Genomic DNA, 12,815 nt, shown 5'->3' with positions numbered 1-12,815 from the left:
TAATAAATCATGTAGGGAGACTAAAGTCCCGACAATTTTAGGTGAATAATATAAAACAATATAGGTACCTACCTATTTATTGTTTAACGAAAAAAACGAAATTTTAGAAGGCTTTATAGTGATTTTTGGGACAATAAAGTAGCTTTATCTATTCGACCCAAGTGCGTAAATAGGTCATATACTAATAGGTAATATACTAAAGAAACATTGTAAGTAAAATTCAGGTTTACCCGTAAAAAAAGGTCTAAAAACTCATCCTGATAACGCTGTTACTGTTTCAATCTATTTCTACATATTATAATATGTTCTGCAAGCTAAATTTTTGTATTTTATTCACTATTAAATAAGAAATCATGGTGATTCAATGTCCAGATTTAATAAACATCAAATTAGCAAGTATTTTCTTTTAGATATTACTTAGTGGTTTTATTCTTCTTAAATTAATACCCAGCGTTCACAGTTTATATTTGAAAATATTCTATACATGAATGGATAAAGTTTTGGTATTGATTTATTTTCAAACAAAAAACCAGTAAACGTATTATCTGCCGTATAGTTGTATGATCCAAGTGTTAAGTTTCGATCGTCATTGAGTGAAGACAATATTCGAATCCAATGATAAATAATTTCTCGTTCCACCCAAAATCTAATATATATTGTCCATTATACTATATAGTATATGGGATTACATTTTTAAATTTTATAATAGGGGATTGGTTAGTGTAGGACAATGTGTGTCGTGTGTGTTAACCATGCAGTGGTTTTAGTTCAAAAGAAATGTATAAATTCGATATTATATTACTATACAATACAACATTTTTGACTCTAATATTTAAGACTTCGTTGATTATTATAATGATATTATTATTATTATTATTATTATTATTATAATTCATTGATTCGCATTCATTTTACTGTATCAAAGCAACAATATAATAATATGAAAAATAACTAAAGATACTAACCCCGTTAATGAAATCGCATTAAGTGCCTAATATCTAAATGCTTAATAATAATAGTAACTAATGTGTACCTATATGTATTTATAGTTTAAATAAGTATTAAGTATCTTTGGTTACACTATTAAATGTTTGAAAATAATTTAAAAAATGTTTTATAAGTATACATTTTTCCCACTCATAATAAATTATGAATATATAATTAAGATAGAAATAAAATCGAAATAACCATTATTATAAATTATAGCGATTAGTGATTCTTCAAATACAAACGATACTATACTCTTTCCCACGAGAGAACATGATGGTTCTGCACATTACCCCACGTCATGCTGCTGTCGAAACCGGTTCCCCTATGTCGGGGTGTTGTTGGAGTTGCGTAGGAAAACCGATTTGGTCGGGCCGCGACATGTTCTCTCATGGGACAGAGTATAGGCATAACGACATAGTAAATTAATTTAGCCTGGTCATAATAAAGTTATTTACTAAAAAATTTGATATTTTTTTTAAATGTAGGTAGTTTATGATAATATTCTATTTGTCGTTACTATATCGTCTATTCGTCTATATCGCGAATGTTCAGAATATTCTTACTGATATGTATTTTTATCATATCGTTGAATATTTTCATTAAAATATATTAAAGCGGAAAACCTCATTAATAATAATGCTCAAGTAATGCTCATTGGCCCGCTTTAGTACAATTTTGCTCCCAGCCATAGCAATAGTAAATGTGACACTCGTGTATAATTAAATGTCCTTTTAACCTAAATAAATATTCATACCGCTTTAGTTGATAGTTAATATAAATACCTACTGCAGACATTATATAGATTTGTGTATACCTAAACGCCTATTAAAAACCAACACGCCACAAAAGAATCGTTTTTTTGCTTAAACTTTGGCATATCGTCATAACGATAAGTGGTTATTATACGTCTATTGCGGTCTATGAACGATCGACTATTATTATATAGGCGTATATAGTTAAAATAGTTCCAGCGTATAGCAGAATGACATGAAATTATTCAATAAAAACCCAACTTCTACATATAGATAGGTAGGTAGGTACTTTACATTGCAATTTCTTATTAAAAATCTAAAGCCTATTCAGTATACTGGCCGTAACCAGGGTTCGAGACTTACAGCATATTATACCGTTGATTTAATTATTTTTAAATCATATTTTTATTATAATACGCGTTTAGTTATTTGTTAGTACCAATTGCGATCAATCATTTTCTAGGTCGATAGACCAACTGCGCTCGGTAATTTTCAGGGTAATATTCATTTTATTCGATAACACATAAAACAATATTTTTATTGGAATATAATGATCATGAACATTAATAATGTATAATATATAATTTAATATACACAAATATATAATTATAATTAAATAAATCACTATTGAAATATTATTTTATATTACAGTACAATAGTATATATTATTGTATAATTAAAAATTATTCATAATAACATACAAGTTTATAGCTTTTTTCAGATTTAATAAAAACGATTTATTCGATTTTTAAATTTTTATTCCATGAAGATCAATAATAGTTTGTACATTTATAATATAACTACCTAATATACATAAACATACCTAAAGTATATGCAGCAATTGGTATACTGACCTAAAATACAAATTTTTTCGATGCCCATTTTTTAGGTTTTTAGCTAAGCGACGAATTTATCAATTTTACAATGATGTGTGTTTTTTGTTTAAACTTTGGAATATCACCATAACGATGAGGGGTTATTAGTATATTACGTCTATCTGAGTACGATCGACTATTATATAATACGCGTATAAGAGTTCAAATACTTTTATTGGATAGCGGAATGACATGGAATTATTCAATAATATAATATGTAGCCATATAGGTACTATTTAGTTTTACATTACGATTTCTTAATAAAAATCTCAATATCCGTAACCAGAGTTTGGGTCATAAAGCATTATTATATGATTTATTTGTCTATTATAAAATTATATTCTCAATTTTTTTTTATAGATTTTCATTTGTCAGCTGAGCGATTAATGAATTGATTCTACAATGTTATGTGTATTTTTATTATTATATAATATTATTGTGTTCAATCTTCAATTTTGAGGTAGGTATCTGGTGATAAATTAGAGTTTCTATTTCAGAATTAGGCTGGTTCAGAAGTATAAATTGTCAGTAAAACTGCGCAATAAATAATCGGAAAACCAAAAAAAAATTCGTTACAGAATTTAGGTATTTCTACAATAAAATTAATTTAAATAATAATATGAAGAAAGCAGTTAGTTACCTGTGCTCTTTTATGACCACGGTATTCGACAAGTACTTAATATATTAATATATAAATGTATGTATTTATATGTTTAAATTATATTAAAAATTTGAACAAGGCTTTATAGGTTCAAAAACATAAAATGTAAGATCATTTTGATTTAAAGAAATAGGGCAATCCCCTCCTTCTCACTGCGTGTTGGCATTATAGCAGCGTGAAAGCGTTTTTTTTTTTTTGTGGAATGGGATTCTAGATTTAGTAGATCTGGTGACTTGGTGCCTAGAAAGGTGAAATTCAGTAGTAAAATATTGATTATTAATAATTTATGTAAATCTTAGAATATCACCTTTTTTTTTTAATATGTTTAGGTGGTGGTTCAAAAAAAAATGAGTATCTCAAAATAAGTAATGGATTCCATGCCCTTGCGTGTGCCACAAGCCCACAACTAACTGCATATTATGTTTAGGTATCTGGTATATTATGAAAATTTGTTCAGGAAGTAATCAGAAATTCAGAAATTTAACTTAATGTTACAATTTGAAGCTATTAATCTTATAGACACGGTTAATAATAGCATAATGCATATAATTTATTATCATATCTATTAATTATGTTGATCTACGCAGCAATGTAGCTAAATTGACTATACTTTGCGCCGGATAAGCTGGTCAGCCATTTTATTGTCATAAATATTATGACAAATGAAAAAAGTACTAGTTTTTATTTTATAATTTTAGCTCCACCTACAGAGGTTGTTAACAATACTTAGCATTAGCCTTTATATATATTTGAATAATATTCGGTTGTTGATGGTTGTAAAATGATTAAATACAATATATTATTATATTGGTTATTCTTAATAAATAATAATATCTATATTAGTATTTGTCCTTAGCAATTTCATGATCGATTCGTAATTTTTTAGCGACTTTTATTTTTATAATGTGCATTTATAGTGAGTATGTATCTTCCTTAGTAGGTAGTTTTTGAACTTGATAAATTCAAGTCAGATCATTTAAGCACCACGGATTTATGAAAGTCCAGATCTTTCATGTCAGGGGCGGGAAAGTATGTTCGGGCAGTGAATGTTTATTCGTTGAGTTTGTTTATATTATAAACTTTATAGTGTTCACATGGGCGTGCGCAGACTTCGTCCGCAGTGGGAGGGGCATACATAATATATACGTGGATGGGAGTGAGACAATATATTCCCATCCATGAATCCATGGATTTAAAAAAATAATAATTAACCATTCTATGATAATATACATTTATGAAATAACCTCTATATTGTTACTTGCTCGGATCATATCATACTATACCAAAATATTATAGAAAATTGACTAAATCGATCTTTGTTTTTATGATAGCAATTTCACATTATTTTGGAAAATATCCTCCCCCCTCCCCATTGGAAAATGCTGTGCATACCACTGTCATACATAATTGAATAATAAATATAATATAGAGCCTTGATATATCAAGGTTCTCTAGCTAGGAATATGGGTATACTTACATTCACTGACGAAGGGCAGCGTGTGAAAAATGGCTTTATTATATTGCTGAAAGTTTCATAGGTAGCAATCATAGTGCCATATGGCCATCTTTGTTATAGATAAACAACAAAAATAAAACATTAATTAAACGCTAGCGTTCTTGGACATTGTTATAGGTACGTCATACATTTCCTAATACAAAATCCAGAGTATTAGTGTATTACGATTTACAGTATCGAATTTATGTATTATAATAATATTGTCTGTCGTGAATCGATTGATTTTCTTACGAGAATATTTGTAAAAAATAATGGACTCATATTTTTGAATAAATGTAAAAATAAGTACTTACTGGGATAAATACAAAATTATTGTATACAGATGGAAATTTCATATTATATTTATTCGAGTTACACTTATAACTTACAATGAAACATAACATTTAATATTTTTATAAATTAAAAGAACTAACTTTATTTGAGCACAGGTACATTTATATTAAGTACCTAGGTTTGAAAGTTGAATAAAATACTAATAAACCGTTATTCATAAGATGAATAATCATAATTTTTGTACTTATTTACTCACCTCTAAAAAATGTAACATTGTTAGCTTTAACATGATTCATAATAGGTATGTTTAATAATAATATTTATTTTATAAACCATACCTATTTCTGTCTTGGGTATTATTGGTCCGGGATTCCTATGGATGTGTGTAATTTGAGTTAGGGGCACACAATAGGCAACTCATCGTACCAATCGGCCATTGGCGTTATCAGAATTCTCTTATCAATTGTTGGGTCTTTCGCTAACTTCCGCACGTAATATATAATCAACAACGTCAACCAAATATATTCAAAAAATGTACAAAACACAATTCGTACCGTGAATTACATTCTTTTGTTTTTGCTGATTAAATTTTTCGTCAGTATTATCGGCTGCGTTAAAACAAAATAAAATGGAAAATTTATCTATACCTACGTTAAGAGTACTATATAAACATTACGTGAACTGGGTCAGTGCACATCCAGAACGAACTACAGATCTAGAAGCTTCAATAAAGTGGATATCATACTTTTTAGCTGGTATTTTATTTATAAATAATATAATCCAATTATTCACTACAGATTAGCGCGTATTTGCAGGTCGAATCAACAACTCGACATTACTATCTGAGCTCATATATTCCATGTCCAACTTCATGATGTTATTTAATGATCAAATTATACTAAGTACTGCCAAACCTAACTCTGTAACAGTCAACAATAAAGGAAAGAAAAAAATATTTAGCTCCGAAAATATCAAGCGTTTCATTACCACGGTGGATTATGTTGAAGTATTTGTAGAAATATCTGCTAAAAAATTATGGGGCACCAAAGGACGATGGATTATTATTGTACTTTTGCAGACCGTAAAGTAATTATTCATTTATTAAGCTTTCTTTTTTATTCACCTTTTTGACATAAGTTATGAAGTAAGGTCTACGATTAATTATAGTTGTATGATTAAGGTTTTCTGTAGGCGCAGAGTCAATTATTTCACATTTGTACATGCATAATTCAATTGAGCTTGTACACAAAAAATATTAAAGAATCAATTAATTTTATTAATAACATAGATAATTAGATTACAACTTCTACTTCATAGTTTTCCATATTAAAATAATATTAGATTCATCTTAAAAATATATATTTCAAATAACAAATTATATAAAATATAAACCTAGTAATTTCAATTTATAAACAATATTATACATCCCTAGGTGCATTGGTATATATTTTTTAATATTATAATTATTTTGATTTTTCACCACCAACACTCATAAATGAAAGGTATGTGTTCCAAGCTAATGACACTACTTGTACTGTTAAGACCCTGTATTGTTGTGGAACAATAGTGAAATTAAATGTCTGTACAGCTGGCCAAATCTATAAAAAAAAATTGTAGTTCATATTAAGTAATATAAAAATACAAATTCTATTTAACGTATTTACCAAGTAACTAGTGAGCATGACTTTTACATAGTTGTCTTCTAGTTTATTTTGTATTTGTGGCCATTTGTCTCCACTGAACACTCTACTCATAATCATTACAGCTCCATTAATAATTGGCGATGCAATCATTTGGTCGACTAATATTTTTTTCGCTACTATTGGTATTGTGTTTTTAGTTCCTAATCTGTCCAACGTTTTGTACCACATAGTTAGTGTAGGTCCAACCGCACACCCAATAGATGCATAGCGAATCGTACGTAACCAATCGATTTCATCAGGTTTGCGCTTTTCTACTGCGCTTTGAGCCATTAAATCACCGAGACCAAACAATAGACCTTAAATATTTAATGAACATAATAATTATATTTTTATACACAGTTCTAGACTGGTTACATACCTGTTTGAACGAGATTGGTCCGTATTGGATATGTGTGGCTGTAAAATCTGTACCACTTAAAAAAAGATGCCATTTTAAGTGTTTTTAGTAGTCCGTATGGTTTGTATTCTACCAAGTCGATACTGGTTACTGTTAGTTTTGACTGCGTTAATGTTTAGTTTGATCCTATGTCCTATTTGCTTACGATTTTAATGGCCTGTGCAGATCAATGTTAAACGTTTGTATTTTTCCAATTTTTTGATTTAGTTTATTAAAACAATATATGAATTATGAATATGTATTATAGATTGTTACCAGATGGTCACCACCAATTTTAATTCGATAACTTACCTAATGCCTATTAATCATAATTCAGTATTCACGGTGTTAATAGTATTCAAAACTGTTCTGATTGCAACTTGTTGGTAGGTAATTGTAAGGTTGTAACCGGTTGATTAAATTTTATCGTCTTATCTAAAACGTTGCCAGCGCGTATTGTGTACAGAGCGTTCCGAATGAGATTGGTATATTACCGTTTGTAACACAAAACAACACTGTCATGATTGTGATCGACACGTGACGTGGCCACGTGGGGGTGGTAAGGTCGTTATTATATAATATTATTTTCGTCAAAATGTCTTATTTGTGTTTCAAAATAAATTATTTTTGAAAGATCCTCAGTTATTCATAACTACCACTAACCACTATGTATGCAATATATATTATAATATTTATAATATATATTAACTGATCACCGATGTACCTACCAAACATGAATATTCGTATCTATACTCGATAATATATTCGCTCGTAGACTCACTCCTAACATATTGTTCAATTTATGTACATACTTACTGCATGTTATAAAAATACGTCTTAGCGCTTAGCCTATTTAATTTAACTTTCATAGAAATGTCGACGATGGTTTAAAATTCGACTTGATATTAGGTAGGTACCTACTTTATACCTATAATTATAATTTGTCGTCTTGTAGTTCATAATATGTTATTGATTAATACGTGTTAAATGTTACTTACTGCATAATAGTATATTGTTCGTTGTTAGGATATCAGCAGCTGTAATCTGCTATTTTTAAATCATACCGCTCTCCTGTCGGAATAATCGAGCTTAACTAAACATAACCAGCATTGGCTAATCCTTTTTTATAATGATCCCCATTAGCTATTGATGTCACTATAGAAGTGTATAACTGTACTAGCAAAATCACTAAGCTGCAAGTCCTTATAGAGCATTTCTGTATTTAAACTCCCCCCCCCCCCCCCCAAAAAAAAAAATGTTTTACAAATATATAATATTATAAATTTATAACTTTCAATTTGTGTTATTATTTCTAAATACCCCCATCCTGCTCGAAATAGTTTTCTGACTTTCCGTACGCGCCTGTGCTTCATTAGGCAAGTAGCGCCGTCTTAGGCATTTCCGCTCACAGTTCGCGCACTAACAAAAAAAACGGATAGCCCAAAATTCAAATACCTAATAAGTAATATTATACATTTGTACAGCTATACCAGCGTTTCATTATTATTTATTGTTTAATTGTGAAATATCGATGAAAACGTTGAAACGATACAGTAATAGTTAGGCAACATACCTCATACCTGAATTTCTAATTAAACTATACTGTCGGAATAAAATATTGTGTCTTTGCAATTTTTGTTGTAGGTACACTCAGTAGCGTAACTGGATAAAAATCTAGGGGGGGGGGGGGCAATAAAATTAACCTCTCGTTCTTGTAGTCATAATCACGATTTCTAGAATATATTATTATTCAACAAGAGAAACCTAAAATAAGTATAAACTTTTATAAAGTAATTTGAGGAAAAAAATATTATAATATTATGTTAACAGTCTTATTAAGAATACTTTTTAATTGTGGATTATTTGGGGGGGGGGGGGGCAAAATTATACAAAATTATACCCCCCCCTCCCCGCAATTACGCCACTGGGTACACTTGTACATGATAAATACAATAATAATTAAAAATTAAATAGGTAATAAAAATATTACTTTTTTGTATACCTATGTTTTACTAATGCTTGTATTGCAACAACTAATTTTACAGATGTATGGCGCGTCTGTACCTGTTGCACGTGCACAAGCTCCATATACTCGAATCACCCCCAATACAGCCTTTGGATCGGAAATCTGTGGGCCTCAAATGTGACGATGCTCTCGACGGAGTCATAACGTTACCATCGGGACGAACCCTTCGCAAAATGGACCATGGTAATACAACAATATACGCGCTATAAAATTAAATTATTATTATTTCTCATATTCTTAGTACTTAACCATTTTACATTTGCGTTTTCAGCTCCTCCTATGAACCGGCGCACGTGGGAAGCTCCTCCGAGGGCGGACAAGCTCAGCAACGGCGTTCCCGGCAGAGCTCTGAGCGACAAACACATTGTAGCAGAGGTTTGATACACATCACATGATTATTATATTACATTCGTCAATGATCATTATAATAGTCTGGTATAGGACTAGGGATTTGGTTTTCAGAGAGAGTCTTGTACAATTTTTAATAATTATACCTACTTCAATATTCTAGGGGGGGGAGGGGGGGGGCTTGTTAAAATTAGTATTAGGGCTGTGATTATAATGGACTAAAAAAAATTCTGGTTATTTAATTCAAAATATTCATTATGCGTTAAAAAGTAGGAAATTATGGACCAAAACATTCAAAATTATATTTGTGGCCCAAAAGGTACAGTTAACTTATAATAACTTATGCGACAATATTAAAAATGTATTTAAACAATTTAAATTAATCAAGTATACTATGAAAAAAATAATGGGCGCCATTAGAAAATATTAATTCAATAAGGGCGTTAAAAAGTTTGGGAACCACTGAACAGATCATAACTGTTGAAATTATTTTATTTCCATACATGCTAAAATTTAATAAAATATAATATGATAAAAAATATTGAAAATATTAAAAATAAAATAGTAAAAGTGTAATAAATGAAACTGCAGACATCGCTGTGATGTATAATAGGTGTCGAGTGTACCTTGTCATTGAGTAGTTAAGCGTAATGACGTGTTGAATTTGAATTCAATCATAAATCATTGCATAAGATACAAAACGGATTTCTAAGGAAAGTCAGTGTCAGCTTCTATTTCTAAGAATATTTTATAATTTATTTTTCTATAAGTAATATGGTATATTGAACTAATTTTTGGAAAAAACATATCTACCACAGTCATTTGATGCAATTAGGTCTTTGGGGGAGACTGTTTTACCATCTTGAATGGGCCTTTAATAAGCATTTAAAAAAAAACAAATGATAGAAAAGTAAAAATAATTTTATAAAACTCCATTTGCAAAATTATGATGTGTGACTTGTAATAATTTTTTTTATCATTATTCTCATTTAAATATTTCCTTTTTTTATCAAATTTCAAGTGTCAATCTCAAAAAATAAGCTACCTATTTGTCTACAATACAATATAATTATACTTCATAGACGACTTAAACCATAGCTTAAGTTAATTTTAATTAATGTATAAGAATTTTATTTTATTTTTAACAGGCCTCAAGCTTTTCTCAAATTAAAGCCCCTTCTGACACCCCCATAAATATGCCACTGACTGGATTCAATATAAAATAATAACGTACCATTATCCTACACCAAGATAATATAAGAAACTTGAAATAATATTAACATTCAAACTAATTTTGTGTATAATAATTATTAACATGATACACGAAATTGAAAATTAAAAAATTATAATAATCACACATTCAGACATAATTCAAGAAATTTGTAGTTGAACTTAAAAAATTCACAATTAGCATAAACTTTTAATAGCTATAAAATAAAACAAATAATGTTATTGATTAAAAAAAATATATTATTTTGATATGTTCAAAAATAGATATCCAAATTGGTTACAAACATCTTTGTTAATTCTTTTAGTACAGCTTAGTTAAGGGTAACACTAAAATAAATTAATATGTACGATGCAAATTAAATCATACTTTAAGTTTGATAAAGCTCACGTGTACAGAATACCTAATAATACTCATTTTCATACACTGCAATTTTTTCTGTTCAATATATTTTCAACCACCAAATTATTTCTTTCAAACATCAAAATTGTTTTTTTTTTTTTATGAACTATTACTGGTAAATCAAGTTAAATTAAATTTAAAAAAAAAATACTCTACATTGTCTGCTCAGAATCTGTAAAGGTTTTTAACGTTTTATTATTTATTATTTCAGACAATGTACATAATGAAACCAATTGTTCACTTGGGCAGTATGTGCGTGTTCGGAGAGAAATCATGGAAGCCTTGGTTGATTTCCATAACAATTGAATACATTAGGTAATAATTGTGTAAACTGAACAATAATTGCAAATATTTGCATTAAGTAAAATGTTTCAACTGTAATTATTTTTGTTTTGTTTTAGTCTGCAGCGATTAAAATCCTTAAAAAGTCTCACACCTCAGCAACGTTTGGTGTTGTCAAAACGATCACTAAATTTGGCAATGTATATAGTAAGATCACCATTCTTCGAGAACTATTCAGAAAAACATATCCGTTTATTCTTACACTGGTTTGTTAACTCAGTGCCGTTGGTTGGCCCACTCATGCGGCCTTTCCTAGAATACATGAAACAATGGCAAGAAACATATTTTTACCTCTGGTCTGTCTAACACATATTTAGGGAATTTATGTTATTCGGTTTTATACATTTTTATAAATTAAAAAAAAACACTGTTTAGGGGGTTACTATTAAATTAATGATATTTTTTATCGGTATAATTGTTATGGTATGTGTTGTTGTATACGGTGATTTTTTTATATATATACTACAATATAAATGTTTTGTAGTAAATGCTCAATTACGATGTAATTTATTCATTTAAGTTTTGTAATTATTTACTATATATATTATATACCTACTATTTTCATTGACAGGGTTCAAGTGCCTTATATAATATTTTACTCATTTAAAAATGTGAACTAGAAAAAACAAAACAATGTATTAATTAAGATAATTTATTGAAATTCTTTATTTAATTAACGAGGTGAGAAAAATGAATCCCAATATAATTTTACGATATGATATTATATAATAGGACAGTTAAAAATAAACATTCCAATATGACAATTTGTACTTTAGTTATGCTAAAGGTGTATTGTTTCAAAGCATGAATTAAGATGTATGTTAAGTATATCTCATTTAATGATTTGCAATTATGAAGCAGTTTATAAAGGGTTAGTACTATAAGGTAATAATAATATAATAAGATAGATCAATTTGAGGTATACTAGAATTTTGAATTAAATGAAGTTCTATAAGTTGACCGCCCATAAACCATGTGTATATGTATAATATATAAACCAGAACTTTGATTTCAAAAATATCTTGTTAACTATTACATATTTTCAACCATTGTGGTATTAGAGACTAGAGTGATATGAATATAGATTATAATTAGTGCTTGAATTGAGAAGTATGGTTTCGCTCTTCTTTTAAAAAGAATATTTATGTGTACTCCTATTTGTATCCTAATCAATAAGACGTTTAAATATTCAGGCATGCACATTTTTTTTAAACTTATACATCATAATTTTTCCCTAATTCAAGCACTGATTTTAAATGACCAACATAATATGGACAGTTCATAAGCCAAAGTTATTCAATTTTATAATCTGTTGGGCATGCA

The 12,815-nt window shown here is 28.9% G+C and overlaps 2 protein-coding genes across 3 annotated transcripts; one reads left to right on the top strand and one right to left on the bottom strand.

Moving 5' to 3' along the window:
- Positions 1–5,546: 5,546 nt before the first annotated feature.
- LOC132946216 (peroxisomal membrane protein PEX16) lies at positions 5,547–12,056 on the top strand. Its single transcript, XM_061016094.1, has 6 exons — positions 5,547–5,822; positions 5,883–6,153; positions 9,192–9,355; positions 9,444–9,547; positions 11,362–11,465; positions 11,552–12,056. The coding sequence occupies exons 1-6, from the start codon at positions 5,696–5,698 to the stop codon at positions 11,796–11,798; spliced, it is 1,017 nt and encodes a 338-aa protein (XP_060872077.1). The 5' UTR covers positions 5,547–5,695; the 3' UTR covers positions 11,799–12,056.
- LOC132946217 (mpv17-like protein 2) lies at positions 6,321–7,632 on the bottom strand. Of its 2 annotated transcripts, XM_061016095.1 has the most exons (4): positions 7,459–7,632; positions 7,129–7,324; positions 6,732–7,066; positions 6,321–6,665 (listed from the first exon to the last, which is right to left on the bottom strand). In XM_061016095.1, exons 2-4 carry the CDS (start codon positions 7,199–7,201, stop codon positions 6,531–6,533), a joined length of 543 nt encoding a protein of 180 aa, XP_060872078.1. In that variant the 5' UTR covers positions 7,202–7,324; positions 7,459–7,632; the 3' UTR covers positions 6,321–6,530. The 2 variants fall into 2 exon arrangements, with proteins under 2 accessions (XP_060872078.1, XP_060872080.1); XM_061016097.1 differs by lacking the exon at positions 7,459–7,632 and having other exon boundaries at positions 7,129–7,450.
- Positions 12,057–12,815: the final 759 nt, after the last annotated feature.

This window comes from Metopolophium dirhodum, chromosome 6 (assembly GCF_019925205.1).
Source record: "Metopolophium dirhodum isolate CAU chromosome 6, ASM1992520v1, whole genome shotgun sequence".
Taxonomy (NCBI): domain Eukaryota; kingdom Metazoa; phylum Arthropoda; class Insecta; order Hemiptera; family Aphididae; genus Metopolophium; species Metopolophium dirhodum.
The sequence above is the reverse complement of the archived record's forward strand: the minus strand, read 5'-3'. Positions and strand labels throughout refer to the sequence as shown.